Genomic DNA, 23,612 nt, shown 5'->3' with positions numbered 1-23,612 from the left:
GTGTGTGTGTGTGAGTGTGAGTGTGTGTGTGTGTTTAGTTAGCTGGCACGCAACACACTTCCCCAGGGTTGTGTTTCCTTTTTCCTGAGATTTGGCTAAGGGTAAAGGGTCGGAGTCACAAGGATACAAAGGACTTGATTAATGTCCAAGTCACTGCTGTGGCTGCCAGAGCCGCCTCCCCTCCAGCCGGGGCCGTGTGAGGCCGGAGCGGCGGGGCCAGGCGCGCAGGTCGCTGGCCGGAGCTCCAGCTCCTGGGAGTTGCCTCCGCAGCGCCCCGCGCCTCCCGCGTCGGAGTTTCAGCGAGCGTCCCCGCTTGTCCCCGCGCTCCAATCCCAGCCTCTACCCAGTATGTAAAGTCGCCCGTCCCTTCTCGGACTTTGCGGAGGCAACAACTTTCCTTTCTCGCCGCGCGGATCGCGACAGCGCGCAGCACTGCCGGCAGCCCTGTGTCCCACCGACCACCATGAACGACGAGAGCCGAGCAGAGAGCGCCAAAGACCTGGAGAAGCAGCTTCGCCTGCGCGTGTGCGTGCTCAGCGAGCTCCAAAAGACCGAGCGGGATTATGTGGGAACGCTGGAGTTCCTGGTGTCTGTGAGTGTCCAGGGGCGACGCTGGGGGGTGGCGGGGCGCGGGCGGCATTGTCTGCGCAGGGAAAGGGATGTGTCCCAGCATCACGGGCACCTGAATCCATGCTCGGACGCCGTGTTCGAGGGTGTGTTGACCCCCGCGGGGAAATTTTACTGCCCGGGATGCACGGAGTTGACAGGGCCTTGGAGAGCTGCTAGTTTGCAAAGTTAGCTGGAATGGGAGAAGGCGCCTAGGGAATGCCGGCTGTCCCCATCTTTCCTCACTTTTCTTTCCCCCTCTGCCTGGCCTGCTCGATTGCACTGTGTTTCCCCCACTCCCCTTTTCTTTCTTCCCCGGGGATTTGGTGTTGTGACTTTGGTTTGCTGATTAAAAATCAGTCTACTACATTCAAGCGCATTTAGTTTTTTAAAAAAAATCATTGATTCTTCTAGAGCCTGAGTTCATTATTCAGATTCCATGGCAGTGAAATCCCTTTAGTTAGAATAATCTTTGAAGCAGCATTCTGATGGAGGGTAGGCACAGAAAGAGCAGCGGGGTTATGATCTCTAGCAGCTGTTTGATATTAAAGCCACATGTAGTTACCCCATCCTAGTCCTACAATCTCCTCCCCCACCCCTGGTTTAAATCAGTCCTTGCTCAGGTCCTGGGTCTCCTGTTCCCACTGAGCCCAGCAGAAGCACATAATAAAACTCATGTCAAACAACTTCAAGATTTCCTTGAACTGGCAGGAACTTTGTTTCGAAGTTTCAGCTTGGTTCACTGGAAGTTGCCTTTGTAAACGGTTCATTCATTGTAGAATCAGGAGGGGCAAAATTGACTGAAAGAAACTTCTGAGACATCACTCAAAAGTTGAATTTTTTTCTACTCACTGCTACAAAGACAAAGAATTTGAGGATTGGCTGCTCTCCGCCCAGATGCTCAGGAGAGCATCATTCAAAGTCAGGAGCTGTAGCCTTTGCAATCTTCCCTAAATCTTCTAACCTTCCTTTTCCACCACCCTGTTGGGTAACCCCTGGTCCAAAGGAAAATGTTTCATAGGCCAAACTTCCTGCTCAGTTTTCTGAAGGATGTAACCTTTCTGCTTATGATTATGATAGAGGAAATTAACTTCTTAGCTATGGCAAAAAGGAAAGAACAATGTCTCAATTTAAGATGCACAGGTTGACTTCTGGTTAATTTCTCAAGTTAAAAGCAATCTACTTGAACCCCAGGGGCCACATTCTTTAGAAATACATTGGTATTTGAGAATATACTGGTAATTGGTAATAAGTAGAATTGTACACTTCCACGCAACAATGTCAAAAAAAGCATATTTTTAAAGGAGATTTGACTTTTAATAGCCTCAAATTTGGCTTACATGAAACTTTGATGGTAACAAAGTACTTTGACTTATAAAAATTTGAGTCACTTTTAAAATTGCACTAGTTACTCCTTTCTGAAGTTTATGAAAAAGATACTGTGCAGAGCCCTAATTTAGAGGAATAGCTAAACTAAGCTACCTTAAAAATTAAGTTGTTGATCTTTATTTAAAATATCACTTTTTCTCCTTTAATGTTAAACCTGGCTAGTAAAACTGCATACTTACTGCTATACAGAGTTAGGTAAGAGATTATGGAAGGCATAAAATAAACTGTATTTTTCTATTTACTAGATCATTTTATAATTTCATTCTCATCTGATTCATAAATTATGGACTTTTCCTTTTGTTTTGTCCATTATTTATGCACATATGTGTTCACACACACACACACACACACACACACACACACACTTGCCTGACAGTCATCCTTAACAAAAGTTTACCTTATTTCTTTATGGTTTTATGACTAATCAAACCTTAAGATCTAGTTATAATGCACTATTATATTTTATATTTTAATTATTATTTATAGTAATATTTAATTTCCATGTATTATATTTGTTCACCTTCAGCTGATGTAGTCAATTTAGTTTTAATTTTAGCTTCAGCTAATATGTGCCAAGAGCTTTAAAAATATTTAAACCCTTTGGCCTGGTAATTCATCTTCTAGAAGTCCATCCTAATGGAATAATTAGAAATGAAGACAAACAATAAAAGTTGTTTTAAAAAATTAGCTATAGTATTCTGTTGCAAAAATTTGATAGTACATTCTTAAGTCAAATTTAAATACTGGTTATCTTAGTCATTTAGATTTCTGTCATTGCCTTAAGCCATTAACATGGATGAAAGGTAACTCTTATCTTTATTACAAAGAAACAGAAAACATAGTTTTACCAAGGACATATTTTTACTTGTGAACCCATAAATAAGTCAACACAGTGGTATTATTGCTCTTGATTAAATGATTATTCAATTGCAGTTGTCCCAATTTTCCCTCCATTGCTCTCCCCTGCCCTGCGGTCCCCAACAGTCAATCCCCACCCTGTTGTCCATGTCCATGGGTCCTTTATACTTGTTCCTTGACTAGATTCTTCCCCTTCTTTCCACCATTACACCCTCCCCCACCCCTCACCCCCACCTCTGGTCGCTGTCAGTTTGTTCCATGTTTCCACGTCTCTGGTTCTGTTTTGCTTGTTTTGTTCATTTGGTTGCACTTATAGGTGAGATCATATGGTATTTCTCTTTCATCACCTGTTAATTTTACTTAGCATAATACGCTCCAGTTCTATCCATGCTGTCGCAAAAGGTAGGAGTTCCTTCTTTCTTTCTGCTGCATAGTATTCCACTGTGTAAATGTACCACAGTTTTTGATCCACTCATTTACTGATGGGCACTTAGGCTGTTTCCAGCACTTGGTTATTGTAAATAATGCTGCCATGGATGTTGTGGTGCATAGGTTATTTTGAATTGGTGCTTCAGAATTCTTAGGGTATAATCCTAGCAGTAGGATCGCTGTGTCAAAAGGCAGTTAGTTCCATTTTTAGTGTTTTGAGGAAATTCCAAAATGTTTTCCACAGTGGCTACACCAGTCTGCATTCCCACCAACAATGCACTAGGGTTCCCTTATCTCTGCATCCTTACTGGCACTTGTTTGTTGATTTGTTGATGATGGCCATTCTGACTGGTGTGAGATGATACCTCATTGTGTTTTTAATTTGCATCTCTCTAATGGCAGGTGATGTTAAGCAATTTTTAAAAATGTCTATGGGTCCTCTGTATGTCCTCCTTGGAGAAGTGTCTATTGAGGTCCTTTGCCTAATTTTTAATAGGATTTTTTGTCTTCCAGGTGTTGAGTCGTATGAGTTCTTTATATGTTTTGAATATCAAACCCTCGTCCGAGGTATCATTGGCAAATATGTATGTATGTTTTCCCATACATTTGGTTCCCTTTTCATTTTGCTAAGATCTTTTAGTTCTGATTCCTTTCTCTGCTCTTTTCCAACCTTTCACCTCTGAAGGGGAGAACTCCTTTTCTGAACCTTATCCTCAGATAGTCCATGAACATGGACTTTTTCTCTATACAGAGTCTTAATCTATATGCACTCTCTCTCTAATCCCACCCAAGAACACACTTCTTGGTTGAGCAAGGGACCGCTGCTGTCATTTATAGTGGCTCACTCTTCCCGTGGGTGCCATGCTTTCTCTGGACTCCGCTTTGCTCCTCCCTAACCCTTAGCTACCTACTGCATTCCTACTGAGGTTTCAAGGCTCAGTTCAAGTTCTGCAGAAACCTTTTATGAACCCCTTTCTCTGTGCTGCATCCCCCGAGGTTAGAGTGCTCACTGCTGTGTACCTACCTACTCTTCCCTGTGGTTACTTCTTCCTTAACACCAAAGAAAGCTTAGGCATTTATTTGTTTACCTTTGTCTCATTCTACTACAATGTAGACTTCTTAAGGGCTGCATTTTATTCATTTGTGTTTCCTCAGAAATTTGTGCCATGATTGAGACATTGTAGGTACTCAGTACATGTTGAATGAATGAATGAATGAATGAATAAACAAGAAAACTGACCCATCTTCTAAATTCCCACCCGGTTTTAAGGACAATTTCTTCATTGTCCTTAAATTTCTGATTTGTGTTTCTTCCATTTGGTCTGTATAGATAGTGGAAATTACTTAAGCTCATACACATACATAATTTTGTAACAAAATATTTTAAATTAAACATTGTGTCTGCATTTAAAACAGAAACATGATTGAAATTAGGCATTGAGGTATTAAAGACTTTGTAACACACTATTATTTCAGTTCACTGTATTCTAAATTTTTATTGGAGATCATGGAGAGATTACAGTGTCTGGATTAATTACTTTTAGGCCAAAAATAAAATTGTGGAGAGTGACCAAATTTGCTTAAAATTATTATATGTTTTTTTGCTGGGGAAATGAGATTTTGTGCATCATTAGGAATACTCTAAAATACTTCTCCTAAAGAAATGCTATCATAGATCTAGCATTTAACTTTCAAAGTCTTGACAAAAGTAGGCTGCAACCAGCTTCCTGTTTGTACCCTAGTCACAGGGCATGCCAAGATCACGATGGTTTCACAGAGCCATTTGGGTGGATGGAAAAAGGGTAGATCAGGGCCAACCTCATGGGTCTCACTTTATAGCAGTCACATAGGGTTTAAACACTCAGAAGGACCTTGAGCTAGGTTTAATGCTTTGCCATCACCATCTTGAAATTCTTGCTAATTCTGTCTTTGAGTTTGTCTTTTGTATGTGAAGTCCAATGGGACAATGGAGTGTAAGCAGGGTGGACACATGAAAGAAAGAAAAAACTTCATATTTCAGCATCTTTAATAACACCTTTTGCTCTGTTTTTTGAACAAAAGGCCTCCCATTTTTGTTTTGCATTGGGCCTTGAAAATTGCATAGACATGTTTCACTGTAGCAAGTGGCATTAAGGCAGGATGATCATATTAATTTTTGTCTGTGCTGGGGCACGTCTGAGAGTGAGAGTGCTATTAATAATGACAATGGGAAACATATTGTTCCTGGCAGTTCAGGACACTGGAGGCACTTTAAGACAAGGCTATGTGTCTTGCCGTAAACTAAAAATACTGAAATTTGTTATCTGGCCAGCCTTTGACGTCACATATCCCACATAACTTTGGACACATTCCTAAGCTTTTCAAGCCCAATTTTCCTCATCTGTAAAATGGAGAAACAGTGCATGGCTCAAGGTTGCTGTGAGGAAGAGATGATGGAAGCATTGGGCTCAGCCTTGAGTCTGGCTCACAGGAGGGCTCTATAAATAGTCACTGTCATTTCTTCTGATGCTGCAGTTGTCATACAGAGCCACACATGCTGGTCATCCTCAGTGTATAATTTTTGTCTCTCTTATGTTCTCCTCTATCTTTCTGCTATGTCTCTGAGCCTCTTCATTGCTTCCCCCCCTGTGCTCCCTTCTGTCCGTGCATTCTTTGCCGCACTATCCTGTAAGTGCTCAGTTGACTTGAAGACGGTGAGAACACTTTATATTAAGTGTACTGTAGTTAGTATGGTGCTTTACAACTTACCCTAAACAATCGCATATTTATTATGTTAATTGGCCTAATATGTGTGCCTCTTAGCTCTTTCAAATGGTGCTCCCTAGAGCTCCCAGGTTCCATGTTTTGGCTTCAGGGGCCCTCACAAAGGGTGTGGGGGAGATGTATTGTGTGGATTCAGGCTCTCCGCCCTGGCCTCTAGCATAGCCCCACCTTCTGATTTGTGTTTTTGCTAAAGCAGTGAGAAAAGCCTCTTAACTAGATGGTAAACTCCAAGAAAATGATGGTGTGTTTACTTCCTACATGTGCTTTTCCTGGCCTAAATACAGTGCTTTGTAAATAGCAGGTGCTCAAGAAAACAAACAGGCAAATAAAGCAAAAGCAAACAAAACACTTGAATGAATCTGAAAACAACTTCTTTCAGTCATGATCTAACTTTTCCAGGCACAGACTGATTCAATGCATTATGTTAAAGCTTATGTTATTGGCTGTATTGTGCCCCTCTCCAATTCACATTGCAGCCCTAAGCCTTAGTATACAAATAATCACAGTATCGTGCAGGAAGTGCAACAATAGAGTGATAAGCAAAGTAGCAGGGAGGCATCAGGGTGTTCCCTCGATCTGGGGTCAGGAGTTTTGGGGGAAGGGTGATAATAAAGCTGGTTCCTGAAGGCTGAGGAGGAATGTGCCAGATTGGGAAGAGAATTATCTTACCCCAGAAGCAGCATGTTCAGTGTGATCTTGGTATGGCATGTTGGGTTTGCTGGCATGACCTGGCATGCAGTGTGCATTGAAATATTCTTCATTAAAGGGGAAAAAAGTTCTGTATGCTTTTTAGGTATTGACAGGAGATGAGATAAGTTCAGTCCAATTTGAGTAGGATTTCATTCTTTAACATTCTGACTTCAGCTAAAGGCAATGGAAAATCAATTGTGAGGGTATGCTTGCTCTTTTTATTGTTATTTTTTTAAAGTAAGAATTTCAATGCCAAGGCTGGCACTGGGAAGGTGTCTTCTGTGGGAAGAAGTTGTCAGGCCAAGATTTCCTGAATCTGTGTCTCCGAGTGTCACCTTCAGGTTCCTTCTCCTCATTCCCTATTTCTGCCACTTCACTGGCCCTCAGCATGTACTCTCTCTTTAGAATTCCTTGCAAGCACACAGAGAAGACCTGTCCTTGCTCATCTTAATCTGGGTCAGGTTATAACCTTCAAAAAGTGTTGTTATTATTTACTAATGGAGAGCATAGGCCAATAATCCTAGAAACAACATGAAACATAAACATAGCCTTGCTAGTGTAATACAGATTTTTGTCTTACCAAAGTGATTTTACTCACAGGGTCAATAGTCTCTGCTCTACTTTTTTTTTTTTTTTCTAAGATTTTATTTATTTTTAGAGAGAGGGGAAGGGAGGGAGAAAGAGAGGGAGAGAAACATCAATGTGTGGTTGCATTTTGGATGCCCCCAACTGGGGACCTGGCCTGAAACCCAGGCATGTGCCCCAACTGGGAATTGAACCAGCAACCCTTCGGTTCACAGGCCGGTGGTCAATCCACTGAGCCACATCAGCCAGGGCTGCCCTATTTTTATCTTAAGCCCTCCGGTAGCTTCTGTTTGATCCCCCTGGCTGGATACTACTCCTGGGTTGATTTGATTGGCTTCTTGTTTTTTCTAGCCATTAGCCTGCAGTATATATATATGAGGATGGCATCAGGAAGCTGCCCTTAAGACGTCTTGACTCTTGCAGTAAATATACGATGCACTAACTGGGATTTATTCATAATTCTCATTTTTGAAGTATTAATCATATGGTCAGAGGGATGTGTCTTTAGTCTATGGTTTAATTTGCATAAGTATATCTTATTATGATTGATGATGTTAATGGAAAAATAGTACCTATTGAGATTAGCTTTGTTTCTTAGCAAGATAATTCTGTCAGTGGTTTTGAGGAGCAAAGACTGGAGTCTGGTTACCCATTAGGAGTTTCTGCCATGGTAATGGCTCAGGTAAAAAATGTGAAACATCTGGTGTAAAGCAGAAGCAATGAAGAAGATACCAAATCAAAACAAACCAAACCACAAAATAACAAACACTCAACAAGTAGGAGGCATTTCTTGAGCAGAAACTTTAGTATCATGTTCACTCAGAAGTGAAGGTAAGTAGGATGGAGCACACATGGTGCTGTGTAGGTAGGCCTCTAGTTTGAAGATAAGATGGGAAGTGTTGTTAATGAGAAATGGAAAGCAAGGGACAGAACAGCACCGGGAGGAGGAGAAAGATGAATTTAGTTTTGGGTACGTTGAGCTGCAAATTCTGCTGATTTTTGAAGACAGGAAGATAAAACTTAGGGAAGAATTTTGACAAAAGTTAGAGATCTAAAAATTAACTAGTCACCTGTGTTGAAGTATCAGGTGGATCTGGTGACACAGGGGAACAATTTGAGGAAGAAAACATACAAGCCAAGGGTAGGATGTTGGAGAGCTGATGCTGAAGGTTAGAGGAAGAGGAGAGTGCCATGGTGACTTGGACTGAGCCCTCAAAGGTTGAAACAAAGAACCAAGACATAGTGATCTCTTGAAAGACAAGGAAGGAGTTAGTTCCCAGAAGAAGGTTTTCTTTGAAGTGTCAACTTTAGAGAAGTAGGTAGTGTAAAGACGGAAGGTTTGGCAATTAGATCATCATTGGGGTTTTAGCTTCAGTAGTGGGTGTGAGCAGAAGCCTGACCAAGAATGAGGTGAGACAGGAGTGGAAGCTCAGGAGGTGAAGAAGAGGGAGAAACTATTCAAGGAGCTTGGTGGCAAATGAAAGGGAAAATATAGATTAGTATTGTAAGGGGATGATTTTGTCCAGAACATTTGAGGAAGATGTGTTATAGCCAAGGAGAAGGAAATAATAAAAAGGGAACCAAGGAGCACGCGGAAGTCAGATGCATCTTCTGGCAAACCATGGCAAGATTCACTGAGCCATCGTGCCATGGAACATACCCACGGCAAGATGTCATTGCAGAAGTAAGACTGAGCAAGCTGTCTCATGTATATTTTAAAAGGTTTGATGCTTCTGTAGTCTAGAGCTTGTGGAACTGCTGGGATGGCCTGTGTACCTCCTTGTGAACACTCACCAGCACTTCGCCTTCCTCACTGGGACAGTGGGGTGAAGTACATGGTAGAAAGCGTGGGTTTGGGGAATTTGGTGACCTGGGTTAGAGTCCTGGCATGAAATATACAAACTGTGTGACTTGGGGCAAATTACATAGTGTCATTATGCCTAGCTTCATGGGAAGACACATGTGATATCTCACAGGGCTGGCCTGAAGTTCTCATCACCTCCTGTAGGTAAAGTCCTGTTGGTAGTAAGCGTTTTCTTTCTCCTTTCCCAAACTCTGAGTTTCCCTCTCTTTCCTCTGTCTCTCTTACCTCACAGACTGAGTCTGAAACTTGCTCAGGCTGTCTAACCTTCTCCTGACCCCTGCCCTTTCCAGTCCTAAAAGCTTACAGGAGGACTTAATAGATATATAAAGGTCCCAAGGAGGCCAGAGGGACCTTCAGGAATGCAGGGAGGGTGGTCTTGGAGCTCTGGGAGGGTTGCTTTCCTCTGGGAGGAGGGAAGGGTATAAGGCCAAGGGTCACGTTAGGGGAGAGGGAAGTTGGAGGTTTCTACCTGGTGGCCTTTATGTCTCTGTGGAGTTGAACTCTTGTTTTCCTTGTGTTCTGCTTTGTTTTGTTTTGTTGTTTGTATTGGTTGAGAGCAAGGTGCCCTAAAAACAGTAATAAAGATTTGGAACATACACTTTCAGAATAGTAAGGGGAATTGAACAGACATCTGAGGTTTGTTGGATGTCCGCATAATATCTTTGTATAATTCTTTTATATGTGACTTTCTTAAGTGCACTATCCTAAATTTAAAAGTCAAAAACAGAGAAATAAGCCCTCCTGATTTATTATGACTAGATTCAAACCCTGGAAATAATGATGTAATCATTTTTAAACCATGATACAAATTTTGCAGAATTTCTATATTACATTTAATGCACACAGCAAACATTGTACATATGTTTTAAAAAGAAACATTCATTTATCTGACAATGTTTTGTTGTGATTACATTTTTTTCAGTGCTGGTTTTTGAACAGTGTTCTGTTGAGTGTTCTGTTACTTTATTTCTGGTATTATATTTTAATTTTTAATAAAATTATGTTTGTTTTGTTTGACCTAAAAATAGTTTTTTTGTTTACATTAATTTTTTGAAAATCTTAAATGTGTATTTATTTTTCATAATAGATGACTTTTTATTCTCAATTTATTAAAATTTTTGCATTAGCTGTATTAAAATCAAGATTTCTTTTATTTATGACATATTTACCTCAAATATTTCTTTGATTTATGACATTATATAAATAATCAAAAATACAGGAGAGAGAACCTTAGTAAATTTTTCTTTGCTTAAAAAAAAGTGTGGTTGGATCACTTTTCCAATGATATTAAGAATAATCAATCAAATCCTGACATCTATAAAAACTTTTTTTCCCATTTTTTCCCATTATTATGAGCTATTTCATTTGGTCCAGGAATTCAATGATTATAATTTTAAGAAAATTGATACATTAAGTTGAGATAATGATTTTTAAACACTTCTAATTAGTGTAGATGATTTCAGACTTTGCTTCCTTGAATAAATTTGTTGTATTTTAGCCTTGCTATATAGCTAAGTAAATGTACAAAAAAGGACCTGTTTTGTGGGAGAATATCTAAGCCAAGGACATTGTGTTCTGTCATTAATGCAAAATGCATATTTTCCATTAAAAGGCAAGCCCTTCTTTTGAAAAGGTTAGATGGTATAATACTTAAGAAATGTTTCCAGCAGCTTAACTTTAGAATACTGAAATAAAAATATTTTCTGGTTTTATAGCAAAACTACAGCAATATAGAATATGAATGGGTAAACATTTTAATTCATCTGAAAACTTTGTTTCTCTGAGACAAATAAGGGTTGATATCTATGTTTAGCGTTGCCTTGCCACTTTTTTACTTTAATTTGTCTTCTTTGTAAGTTGTCTTCTGGCCAGTAGGAGAAACTTTATAGATGGTGACACATTTTTAGTGAATGTGCAAGTAATGTTGCTGTTTTCCTTTGATGCCTTGAAATGCCTCAGCTTGGCCTTGCTCCCTTGGACTCTAGTTTTTTTCTTATTTGCCCCAAAGAAAGAAATCTTAGGATTCCAGAAATGACATCTCCCATTCCAAAGTTTTATTTCTGTCAATAGCACTAGGGGAGGAGCTATGGAAAGGCAATATTTTACCTCAGTGTTAGTCCCATACCCACATGTTCCAAGAATACTTTAGTAATTCATTATTTCTCTAGAGATAAAACTATGAGAGGAAAGAGGACTTTTATTTATTTTTTGGATACTGTACATCTTGGTTGTATTTGACTTTGTATAACTTTAATATATTTTAATATTTTATATAGAAATATTTTTAGTATTTATGTATTTTATACTTACAACATTTTTTAATATTCCCATCTTATCTTCAAACTAGAGACCTACACACTACCCTGTATGCTCCATCCTTCTTACCTTCACTTCTGAGTGAACATGATACTAAAGTTTCTGCCCAAGAAATGCCTCCTACTTGTTGGGTGTTTGTTATTTTGTGGTTTGGTTTGTTTTGATTTGGTATCTTCTTCATTGCTTCTGCTTTACACCAGATGTTTCACATTTTTTACCTGAGCCATTACCATGGCAGAAACTCCTAATGGGTAACCAGACTCCAGTCTTTGCTCCTCAGAACCACTGACAGAATTATCTTGCTAAGAAACAAAGCTAATCTCAATAGGTACTATTTTTCCATTAACATCATCAATCATAATAAGATATACTTATGCAAATTAAACCATAGACTAAAGACACATCCCTCTGTGTAGGGACTAGGCTCTGACCATATGATTAATACTTCAAAAATGAGAATTATGAATAAATCCCAGTTAGTGCATCGTATATTTACTGCAAGAGTCAAGACGTCTTAAGGGCAGCTTTCTGATGCCATCCTCATATATATATATACTGCAGGCTAATGGCTAGAAAAAACAAGAAGCCAATCAAATCAACCCAGGAGTAGTATCCAGCCAGGGGGATCAAACAGAAGCTATCGGAGGGCTTAAGATAAAAATAGGGCAGCCCTGGCTGATGTGGCTCAGTGGATTGACCACCGGCCTGTGAACCAAAGGGTTGCTGGTTCGATTCCCAGTCACAATTTTGTCTCAATCTTTTTGTACTTTTTTATAATGAGACCTCTGGTAGAGACTTCTAACTGCCCCCAATGTCCAATATTCTTTCTTTCTGTAGTGATAAAAGTTTAGCTCATTACATGATTATCCAGATTATGTTTCCTGGCCTCCTTTGCAGTTAGGTGTGGGCATATGTATAGGTTCTAGGCAGTGGGATGAGCAGAACTGTTAAGGTGTGTTCTTCTAACAAAGGCGTATGTACTCTCCCCTTTCTCCCTGACTGGTGTAAGACTGTGATGGCAGGTGATAAGGCAGCCATCTGGAATCCTGAAATGGAAGTCACATGTTGAGAATGGCAGAGCAACAGAATAGAAGGAGTGCATTTCTTTATTAAAGTATTATAGCCTGTAACCTATCAAAAATGGGTCTATAAGATAAAGCAATATTTATTTAACTCTGTCCTAAAATCATCTTTTTGAGGTTTCACATTTTGCTTCCAAATTCTCATTGATTTATGCAAATTATTAATGAACTGGCAAACTTTAATATATATCTTCTACCTTTGTCTCGTCTAACTGAGTGATCTTAATATTTTAAATTTATTTTTTGTTTTTCTTTAATGAATCTTCTCTAGCTCACCAGTGATTTCCCTGGATTATTCTAAAACCATATTTCTTTTTTTGCTATTGGTGTACATTAGTTTTTTTCAGTAGTGAAAGTACAGTATTTTTTTACCTGTATTATATATTCTTTCTTTTGAAGATCAGAATTTTTGTGTTTATCATGTATATTTATAAGTATATTTGTTTATCTGTTTCACCGACACCAGATATCAGTAGTTTAAATGACACAGAAAGACTGTTTGTGAGTATGAAAGCTGAATGTAATCAACATGGTTTTTTATTTTTTTGCATTTCTTCTTAGAGCTCTGGTTATTTAATTTTTTTGATACTATTGTCCAACAGTGTTCCAGGAAAGTAAGCAGCTCATCTTCACCAGGTCATTCAGAGACGCTCATTCCTTCTATCTATTACTCCACCATCCCACAGGACCAATTAAATCTGAATCTGTGAGAGAGATAGCCAAGCATCAGCATTTTATGTAGTTTCTCCATGTGGTTCCATTGTGCAAACAAGGTTGGGGAACCAATATACTAGAGTGTTCTTGTCTGATGGTTGAAGCTGGTGTTCCAGGGCCCTTTTCACATTCCAGTCCCAGGGGGATGCTGGGTGTGAGACAAGTTCCACACATCACTTTCACGCTCATCTTCTTGTTCAGAACCTCATAACTTGGCTGAACGAGAGCAAAGGAGACTGGAAAGCGTGTTGTGTAGTTGGACAGTCATGTGTACAGCTTGGGTAATTCTACAGTAAAATAAAGAACTGGAGAATTAATACTGAGGGGCAAAGTGTAGTCTAGTGGCTGCCACATTGTAGGCCCCATGATACTTTAGGTTTGTATCCTCAGAAAATCATTTATATCAATTCTTGAATTTCTTTATTGTAAGAATCTTTTGTACTTAAAATATAATTTGAATTATTTTCCTTTAAAATAACATATTCTTACTCACATAGAAATACCTCTAATATTCATCTTTTCACATATGTTTGTAAGAGTACCCTAAAGTTTCCCCCACATTGGCTTTAACTACAGGAAGAATTTGGGGGAGTTTAGAGATTCTGTGTAATTTTTTGATTTTTCTGAAGTCTCAAAAAAAAAATCTCAGGATAATACTGAAATTATCAATTATTATGTGTTTGTATGTGTCAGGTGCTGCATAGTCATGTATCACTCACAACTTACAACTACCTTCAAGTCATACAATCATTGTAGCTTACACCTGAGAGCATGCTGGCCAGTTCCTAAGTGGGAGGTGGGGATTCTGAGTAGATTGTGTAGCTGTTCCAGGATTCGGCAGGTGATTTTTCTGGCCTGGGTATTTCTAGATTGTGGAAACAGTGTGATTAATCAGGACTAGGAAAACCAAGACAGATGTTGGAATCCAGATACAGAACTTGACTCTGGAAGTACACAGAAGCTAGAAGTCAGGAAGGAACAGAGTTCATTTCAGGCAAACTATTAAGAGCAAAGAGAGCAACAGATGCTAATGGTCAGCCAAGACAGGTCAGAACCAAGCAAGTACTCGGGAGCCAAAGATTATCCAGAAGTCAGGAGTTTCCCTCTCAGAAATGGTGATACACAGTGAACCTTTTAAAAATAGACAGCCTTAGTACTCCTGTTGGTTATCTGTTAATGTACGTCATATTCAAGACTACTTTTTGCTTAATTTAATTCTTCTAGTATTATTTTGTATCTCTTTGTACTTATTTACGTGTACTTCATAGCAGATTTGAACTCTTATTTTTAGGTGTTAAATATAGCTCATATTTATCCTATACATGCTTAAATCATAGGATATTTGAGGCAAGGGGTAATTTTACACACACACACACACACACACACACACATGCGTGTAGCTTTTACTCTCCAAAATGTGTGTACTGCTCTGCATTCAGTGGATATTGTATAGATTGCATTGGTAGAAGGGAATAATGTAATTTAAACACAAATGAAGTGACCCCATAATTGAAATGATCATTATTCCTGGGATTCTGTTGATAGGCTTACTTCTTTTTGATGGGTTAGATGAGACACAGCTACTGGGATTCTGGTAGTCATGGAATGAAATCTGATAAATAGATATGTTATATAGGCAGGGGTATTCTCAGTTTCTAGCGACGTCAATTAGCACAACTATATATATTTTTTGAGTCCAAAAGGAATCATGCTGTGGATATATGAGTGTAGCTTTCAATTAAAATATGAGAAGTTGATGTTTCTGTCGTATATTTTTCAGTGAGGTAATAATTCTCAGATATTGATTGTACTTTCTCAGTCTGGTCATATTTTTGAGGGTAGCAAATATAATTGGGATTTAAAGTTTTTTCAAGTTTATGCTTAGTGTTGACTTAATTATAGGAACATGGTAAGTTAGATTATAAAAAAATTTGAGAACTTAGTTGATATTTGAATGGATTCTTAATTTTAAACATACACATTCATATAGTTGAAGATTTGGGTCAGATTCAACTTTAATGGCATTATGAAAATATAAGGAAATGTTAATGAGAGATCCAGGTAGTCAGCCAGGATATTTGAGTAAGTTTTAAAAAAAAATCTGCTAACAAATTTAAAGAGAAAAATATATAGTTTTTCATAATGTATTGCATATCTTCCCTACAAATATTTCTTTTCCAGCCTGCCAGTATTCAATGTTTCAGCTCTTCTCTGATATACTAGTTTTCCTTAGTATTTAACGTGTGCTAAATAAAATTTTTAGTAATTTAAAAATAAAGACAAAACTAAAAAATTTTGTAAAAAAATTACAACAAAATGGAATCAAGAGGGATTTTTTATTCATTTCCAAAACCAACTTACTTTATTTGTGAAAAATCCTTATTTTCAGCACAGTATAATTTATGAGTCGGGTCATTTAAAATAATAATCTAGTATGCTGAGCACTACTACAATTTATTTTTTCCAATAATTGTTTCAAAAACATAGAGTCCAGATACTTTGATTCTTACTGTTCCAGAGCATATTTTTTGAGCAACTACTGTGTGCCAATCACTCTTCTAGACCGAGAGGATGTATATATGAATCAAAAATCCCTGTTTTAATGGAGCTCCCACTCTAAACCAGGAGATACAATACAAAAGAGTAAAATGTATGACTTATTAGCTAGCCTAAATAGCAAGAAAAATGAATGAAGCAGAGACAGAATAAAAATGTGTGTTTTGACATTTTATGGGAGGAAAAGGCAGGAATTGACTTCTTTCTGTCATGCTTTCTTCTGTAAGTCTCTAAAAATATTTGAAAATAATGTTTTTTTTTACTGTTAACCTTAAGAGACGATATCCAAGAGGAAGCAGATCTCTTGTTCAACTCTCCAGTATAATTCTAATTTACAAATGAAATTAAACCCAGATGTACATTGCTAATAAAGTTAATGGAACAGATGAGCAAAAGCATGGTGACTAAAATTTAAGGCTCTCACTGGTTAATTCTTTAGGGGTCATTTTTCAGTACATTGATTTTAACATAATAGGCATATTTTTTGGCAGAGCAAACTAAAAATCTACTGCCTCATTCTGTTAACATGTTTCTACCATTGAGGAGCTTATTTTGAAGAGTGCCAGTTGGTTCTGGTCACAGCAGCTTTATGTCTAGTGGGAACTGAAGCCAAGGTTGTCACCATCATCAGTAGGCACCACTGCTGAGAAGCTTCTGCTGGAAATGAAGTGTCTGTCCTTTAGCTTCAGTGGACTGAGGCACCCAGCAGAATGAATGGCAGTGGGGGACTGGAGATCCTGAATGTGCAGCCAGTTTTAATCTAAAACCAATTTAATGGTTGTTACTTTAGATAGTCCCAAGTGTGAGTTAATTGCTAAAGTATCAAGCTCTTCCCTATATTCAGTTATTTAAGGTCTTTCCCTGAGAGGGAACTAGAAGGGTGAGCAGTGCTCCTGGAAACCCCCCCACCGCACCCCTTGTTCCTACAGACTATAAGCCTGCTGTCCCTGTAGAAGTGATTCCCTTGAGAAGTGTGGACAGCTGGATGCAGCCCCTTTGTGGCCTATGAAGTGTCTTTGGGAGCTACAGCCAGAGACTGTAGGGGAGGGGAAAGGTCACTTCAGGACTGTGGAAAATATTCCCTTTCCCTTCAGCATCAGCCTTACTGTTAATAGAGTCTAGGAGCCCGAATTCTGGGGCTGAAGTTTTGTTCAGGGTTAGTTAGTTAGTTCCATAAATGATATGTTTAAGCAGCCTTTTGTGGAGCTTCATTCTTTAGTTCCCTGAATTTGTGGCACAAAGGAGAGGAAATAGACTTATTACTAACTGAAGGGAAGGGATTTAGCTGCCTGTATTTTTTGATAAGGTTCTGTGTTTTCCTCTTCCGTTTCTTTTTAGAGACCATTCTATGGCTAATACATCATAAAAGTTAAGAGGAAGTGCAAACACAATTACCACAGAAAGTTGAAATCTTTTCCATTCACTTCTTTGTGCTATTTGTGACTTGTCTGCCTGATTGTTTCAAAGGAAAAAATAAAAGTTAGTATTCTTATCTTTCCTATATCAGTGGCACTGGTTTTGAGAATGTGGTGTGGGGCAAATCAGCTCTAATGCTAACAGCATCGTGCTAAACTAACCACAAGACTGTACGGAAAATATGCCGTGAGCCTTAAAGGCGAGTGGATTTGTCAAACGAACTAATGGAAGATACAGTGTCTAGGAGGGAACTCAGCTATAGAACTTCCCTTTAACTTTGAGATTTTCTGGTTCGCTCTGCTCAGGACTTTAGCACTCGTCCAGGTCCCAAGAGGAGGCACTGAGTGCTGATGGTGCTCATTAATGAAGAGCACAGACACTGCCATTGGGTGATCACTGGGTTTAGAAGTTGGTCTCAGATAACATCTGGACATTTCAGAGCCTCGTGAAAGGAAATGGGGTCAAGGGTTAACACAGCTAAGTTCTGTGTGACACGGATCTAAGAGCCAAAGAAGCAGCTTCGGAGGATCTCTGCCACCTTTTACTCTTGAGAAATGTAGTCCCTGCTGCTCAGCCCCTTCCCATGCATTCTGGTCTGGTCCTCCCCTCCGTCCTTCACTTGCAGGATCCCCTGGCAGAGACAATTTTCCTGGACTGCCGGGTAGCTTAGAGTAAGGACTTTAGGCTTGTGATAACATCTGAGGGGTGGATGATCCCATAAGAATAAGGATGGGACCAATATTTGTAACAAGGAGAGGTAGATTTTAACTGCTTTTATGAAACTTGTTTTCTGAGATGATTAGAGTAATTATTTCAGCCAATTAGTTTATAGTTAGTCCCTTAGTCCATTTTCCACTTAGAAAAGTTTATTAATGTTTTATGATTATTGTATAACATAAGAATACTTATGAGACACAAAGATCTTCCTTAATAAATCAAGTCAGGTCTTACCTAGAGAGTGATACTTTAGGAAAAGCTTTAAACATTCCCGACAACTTGTCTGAAGGTCAGCAGGTTCACTTTGCTACCACTGTGAACATTAATAAGTATTCTTTTAGTTCACTTATGGTCCCATGAGCACAGACGTAAAAATGGGTTGCTCCAAACAGAAGGAGCAGTCAGAGACTCTTTTGCCCATCATGTGAGCCTGACTCCAATTTTAACATCCTTTAATGCAAGTTTCTATAGCTCGATCTGTTCTAATTCCTAGCACCTTAAAAGTTCTTCCCCTTGATTGTTTATACTGGTGATGTAATTGGTTAGAGATTCAGGAAGAATGAAAAAATAAGAGAGAAATCAGTTATCGCCTTCATTTTGGGAAACCACAGAGTAAAGTGGTTTTCTTTATTAAATTGATGATGTTTGAATAATAGTTGTTGGGAGTGAGATTAAGATCTGCTTTTAGGAGTCATAATCTCTAAGTTTCATGTAAAACAGGATAAGGTCCAGATACGATTCGGTCTTTAAAATACCACACCAAACTGAAAACAAAAATGAATAAAAGATCCAAAATCCCCAAACCTCAAATGAGAACCATGCCTATTCAGCTGAAAAATACTATAATGTCCATCAGCCTTTCAACGACATGGGATTAATTATCCCAGCAAAAATAACAATGCCCCTAATCTATTTTCACCCTTCTATGTCTCTGATGGAATCAATTTATAAATAAAGGCTGACATTTTACTTTGAGTTCTCAGGCCCACCAACCTCCTACAGAGATTGGGCTGGGCTTCCAGTTTGGGAAAATATACCAAAAACTCTTGGAGTTGAGAGTTCTCACACTAATAGCTACAAACTAATGTTTTTTTGATCAAGGGGTAACCCCACTTTTGACTTCAGAGTAAGAAATGTGAAATAAATGAGGAGGAAGTCATTCTCTTTTTCTGAGATTGTGATGCAATTGATGTCATACATGAAGCTACTCAGAACCTCCTAGACTAGAGAGGGTCAGTACAGAGCCTGGTGGTGCAGGGGTCTTTTCTTCCACCTGCTGACCTGAGGCCAAACTATCTGAAGCTATTTAGCAATTAGATTCTTACATTAATTTACATAATGTTAATAGATTCTCCTTCCTTCTCATCCTTGCCCTTCCTTTTCTTCCTTCCTTCCTTCCTTCCTTCTTTCCTTCCTTCCTTCCATCCTTACCCAGAGCACATGCTTATTGATTTTAGAGAAAGGGGAAGGGGGAGAGAGAGAGGGAGAGAAAGACTGATGTGAGATGTGAGAGAGAAACATCGATGTCACTTGTATGTGCCCCAACTGGGGACTGAACCCAGGCATGTGCCCTGACTGGAAATCAAACCGGTGATCTTGCACTTTATAGGATGACACTTTGACCAACTGAGCCACGCAGTCAGGGTGAAACAGATTCTCTTTCATTTATCACTCTGGTGCAGTGATTCTCAACTGGTGTACTTCAAGAATTTTAAAAATGTGACCAGTCAGGGGCACTGACCTCTTTCCTCATAGACGGTCAAATAAAAACATGACAACAGCCAATACAATAGCTCTCCAATGTGAATTAATCAAAATCATACTTATTTTTGGTAAGATTTGCAAAAAATACATTTTTGTTGTGCCACAGAATTTTAGGAACTTGTTTATGTGTGCCATGAGATGGAAAATGTTGAAAACTGTTGCCCTAGTGACAAAGAATGAAGGCCTGGGGTGTTTGGTTTTGATGTGAATTGTTGAAAAGGCTGTCCTATTTTTTCATTTGCTGTTGTAGAACAGTGATTAAAATGGTCAGCCTGAAGGACTAGTGTAGAAGAATAGCAGAGGGCGATCAGGTGGCCTGGGGTCAGATGGTGATGGATAGCCTTGAATGCCAGAAGCAGTAGCTTAGAACTGTCAGTAGACAGTGAAGAGCTAGGGGACATTGTTGAGCCAGGGAGTCACAGAATTGAGCCTTGATCAGGAAGAGTCATCTGGCAGACTGGCTTTAGAAAGGCAATAGATTGTAGGAGTGGCTCTATTAGGCACAGGGGGACTGGAACATATCAACCCATTGAGCCCAACAGGTGTTGGAAAGACCACATCAGAGGGGGATATGATGATGGCCTCACTCTAGAAAAACTTAATTAGTATTTCAGGGTCAGGGGAAAGGGGGACTCAGGAATCAGTATTTTTAAAAAGCTTTCTAGCTGATTCTAATGCATAGGTAGGGCTGAGAAATACAAATAAGTGAATAAAATGCCATTAACATACATATCAATCAAGGATGAGATGTTTTTCCAATATGCTCCTAAACATTTGATCAGTATGGTTTAAATTGTGTGCTTGCTTCCTTGAAAAGTGAGAGAGCTCTGAGATTACAAAGAAGAGAACAGAATGACTTGAGAACTAGAGTGCATTTACGGAGTAGTTAAAAAGTCACCATGAGAAAGAAAGACATTATTGAATTGGTCAAAATGACTAGAATGACCATAATCATGGGCCAGAACAGGCTTTTTCTGCAGTTAAATGTGTTTAAGGATTTTCTGATTCTCCCCTTTCATACTTTAGTTTCCAGATACACAAATCTCTGAAAAAAGAAGTACTTTTTTAAACTACTATATGATGGGAGAGGTACAGTAAAATCTAACTTCTAGTCCTTCCACTGCTTACTAGGAAAATGGGGGAAGTAACTGATATATATGTCAACTAGCTCCCATGTAATGGGACTTTATTTTATTACATTATCATTAATCTGCACAACAGTCCTGCGATATAGGATTAACCTTCCAGTTTTATAGAGAATGAAAGGAAGCTCAGAAGGGTTCACCGGTTCTTAAGAGAGCACACGTTTCCTTGCTCCCAGGCCTGTGCTGCTTCATCTCCCAGTGCTGTCTCTGTTCAGGAGAGAAGGGGTGGAGATAGACTTTGAGTACTTCGTAATAAAGGAGAGTGCAAAGATTAGTATTGTTATTGTCATTATTAGTTATTATAGAGATAACCCAGATGGATGGCAGGTTCAAGGTTACATGAAGGTAAATTACAAAGGAAAAGTTCATGTGTAGCAGAAAGCAGAGTTCAGTTACCCTGAGAACAGAAAGAAGAGTTAGGCTAAAGACAAAGATAAATTAACATTACTCTCTTCAAACATTTTTTGAACCCAGCCCTACTTGTGTTCATTCCACCAAAAGTGCCTTTCTAAAAGTCACAAGTGGTATCCATGCCGCCAAATCCAGCGGTCAGTCTCTCAGTCCTCATTTACTTGACCTTCTTCCTCACTTCCAAGCCACTGTACTCTTCTGACTTTCCTGCTGCCTCTGTGCCCCTCTGTCTCAGTGTCCCTTGCTGGTTGCTCTTCTCCGCGATATGTAGCTGTTGGAGCTACACAGTATGTTTCCGGGAAGCCCAGGATTCATTGCTTGGACCCTTTCTCTTTTCTATTCATGTTTATACCCTTGGTGGTCACCCCGAACTCCAGCCTTGAATTTCAGCCTCTCCTCTTGGGTGTCTACTAGATGCCTCACAGTCTTCTTTTTGCTAATCTTGGGACATGCCAGGCACACTCCTGCCTCAGGGCCTGTGCACTGTTGTTCCCTTTGCTGGGAGCATTCCCCTCCTAGATACCCTGATGGTCAGCTCCTTTGCTTCCTTGAGGTCTTAGCGAGGCCTTTCCTGACTACCATATTTCAAAATTGTAACTCTTCTCTTTTCAATCCAACACTCCCCATTCACCTTTCTTCCTTTAATTTCTCTGAAGCACTTGCTGATATACTACATACCCTAATTATTTTATTTGTTTATGTCTCTTTCTTTTCTCACTAGAAAGAGAACTTGTTAGCAAAGGGAAGGGATTCATGACTGTTAGTATATTGCTCTTTGTTCAACCCCTATAATGATTCCTAGCACACAGTAGGTGCTCATAAATGTTTTGATTGATAGATATGTTGAAGGAACCGTTGAACTAAAGCCAACCAAATGTTTTGAAATGAATTGGTGTGAGTCATACTCAATATCATATTAAGGTATAGAAATACTTTTTAAAAATCCTTTTGTTGAGAAAAAGTCTGGAAAATTTCTCCATATTGGAAAGGTATAGGAAAGGCATTGAAGGTCTAGTAATGAGCTACAAACTTGAGTCAGATCTATAAATATTAAAAGTTTAACAAAGTTAATAATATTGATAATAAAATGAATGATGAGAAAGGATATGCTGACAAAATTAACTTAGAAAACTAAAAAAATAAAAAAGAAGAAAGAAAAGAAAACTAAACATTGAAAAAGAAGCTAAAGAGAAATGAAATTAGGTAGGATACTGCATTTATAAGGTGATGTCTTTCAGTGGTTATCCAATAATACTTTTTAATAGTAATGAGAAGTCGTCGTCGTCGTCGTTGTCGTCGGCAGCCGTCCGTCTCGAGAGACGATGGTGTAGCTTCTTAAGAGTCTATCTGCACCGCCGAGAATGGCTGTGCAGTCCGACTCGGGAGTGACACGGTATCTGTCTCCTCCCGTGTTGAATCGACATCTTGCGATGACGCTGGAGTGTCCTCTCCAGTGGAGCTGAAGCTACAGAGCCTGGGCAGGGTGATATGGAGGGTCTGCTGTTGCCCATGCAGCAGACCCCCCCCCTCTTCGCAGCTGAAGGATCCAAGGGAAAGACGGAGTCAATACAGCTTGGCTTCAGGTGCGCCGCAGGAGTTGCCGGTGTTGACTACAACGTCAAACCGCCTTAGGGACTCCGGCTCCGGATTTTCTGTCGGGGTTTACTCCCTTAGCCTTTCCCCTGAAGAGGTATGCCGCAAGGCAGCGGAGGTTTTTTGGAATCAGAGTTTTCCTTCTCTGATGTGCCCTGACTGGAAGATCGAACCAGCGACACTTAGCTCGCAGGCCGACGCTCAATCCACTGAGCCAAACCAGCCAGGATTTAATGAGAAGTACCAGTAGTATAAAAAACATTGCTAAAGTTTCAATTTAACTTAGGTAGAGAGAAGTCAGTTAATTATTTTACATGTCTCTGAGCAGAGCAATAAGACAATAGTGATTAGTGGGAAGTACTCTTGACGTGGGAAAGGAAGTGTGCTACCCTGGGAAATAAGGATGTTGTAGGAATTAATATTTCAAAATCTTTAGATGAGTCCCATAGGAGACTAATATATTTTCCAAAGTTCTTTGTTGTGATTAGATATGCAAGGTTATTTTCTAAGGGCCCATTTGTGAATATAAGCATCTGTATATTAAAGGAGATTTGAAGAGCAAGGAAGCCGCTAAGAACTGATGCACCGCCATTAATGCTTTTGTTTTGTTTTTGTCTCCCCCCTCGCGCCAAAAGGTATAATTAGAGTTCACTTGTGTGAGAGGCTCAGATGCCTTAGATCGCTGTAATAGTGATAGTTTGAGTCCTGGTTGTG

General features: G+C 39.3%; 1 protein-coding gene across 1 annotated transcript in view; it reads left to right on the top strand.

Moving 5' to 3' along the window:
- Positions 1-231: 231 nt before the first annotated feature.
- The window catches only part of PREX2 (phosphatidylinositol-3,4,5-trisphosphate dependent Rac exchange factor 2), a 231,973-nt gene continuing 208,592 nt past the window's right edge, over positions 232-23,612 (top strand). Inside the window, exon 1 of the mRNA XM_090283596.1 lies at positions 232-592. Coding sequence (XP_090139722.1) covers positions 464-592 — 129 coding nt within the window. The 5' untranslated portion in view covers positions 232-463. The remainder of the gene's footprint in view (positions 593-23,612) is intronic.

The sequence above is a fragment of the Furipterus horrens genome, unplaced genomic scaffold, assembly GCF_987537825.1.
Source record: "Furipterus horrens unplaced genomic scaffold, mFurHor1.1.pri manual_scaffold_7, whole genome shotgun sequence".
In the NCBI taxonomy this organism is placed as follows: domain Eukaryota; kingdom Metazoa; phylum Chordata; class Mammalia; order Chiroptera; family Furipteridae; genus Furipterus; species Furipterus horrens.
This window is presented reverse-complemented; position numbering and strand designations above follow the sequence as displayed.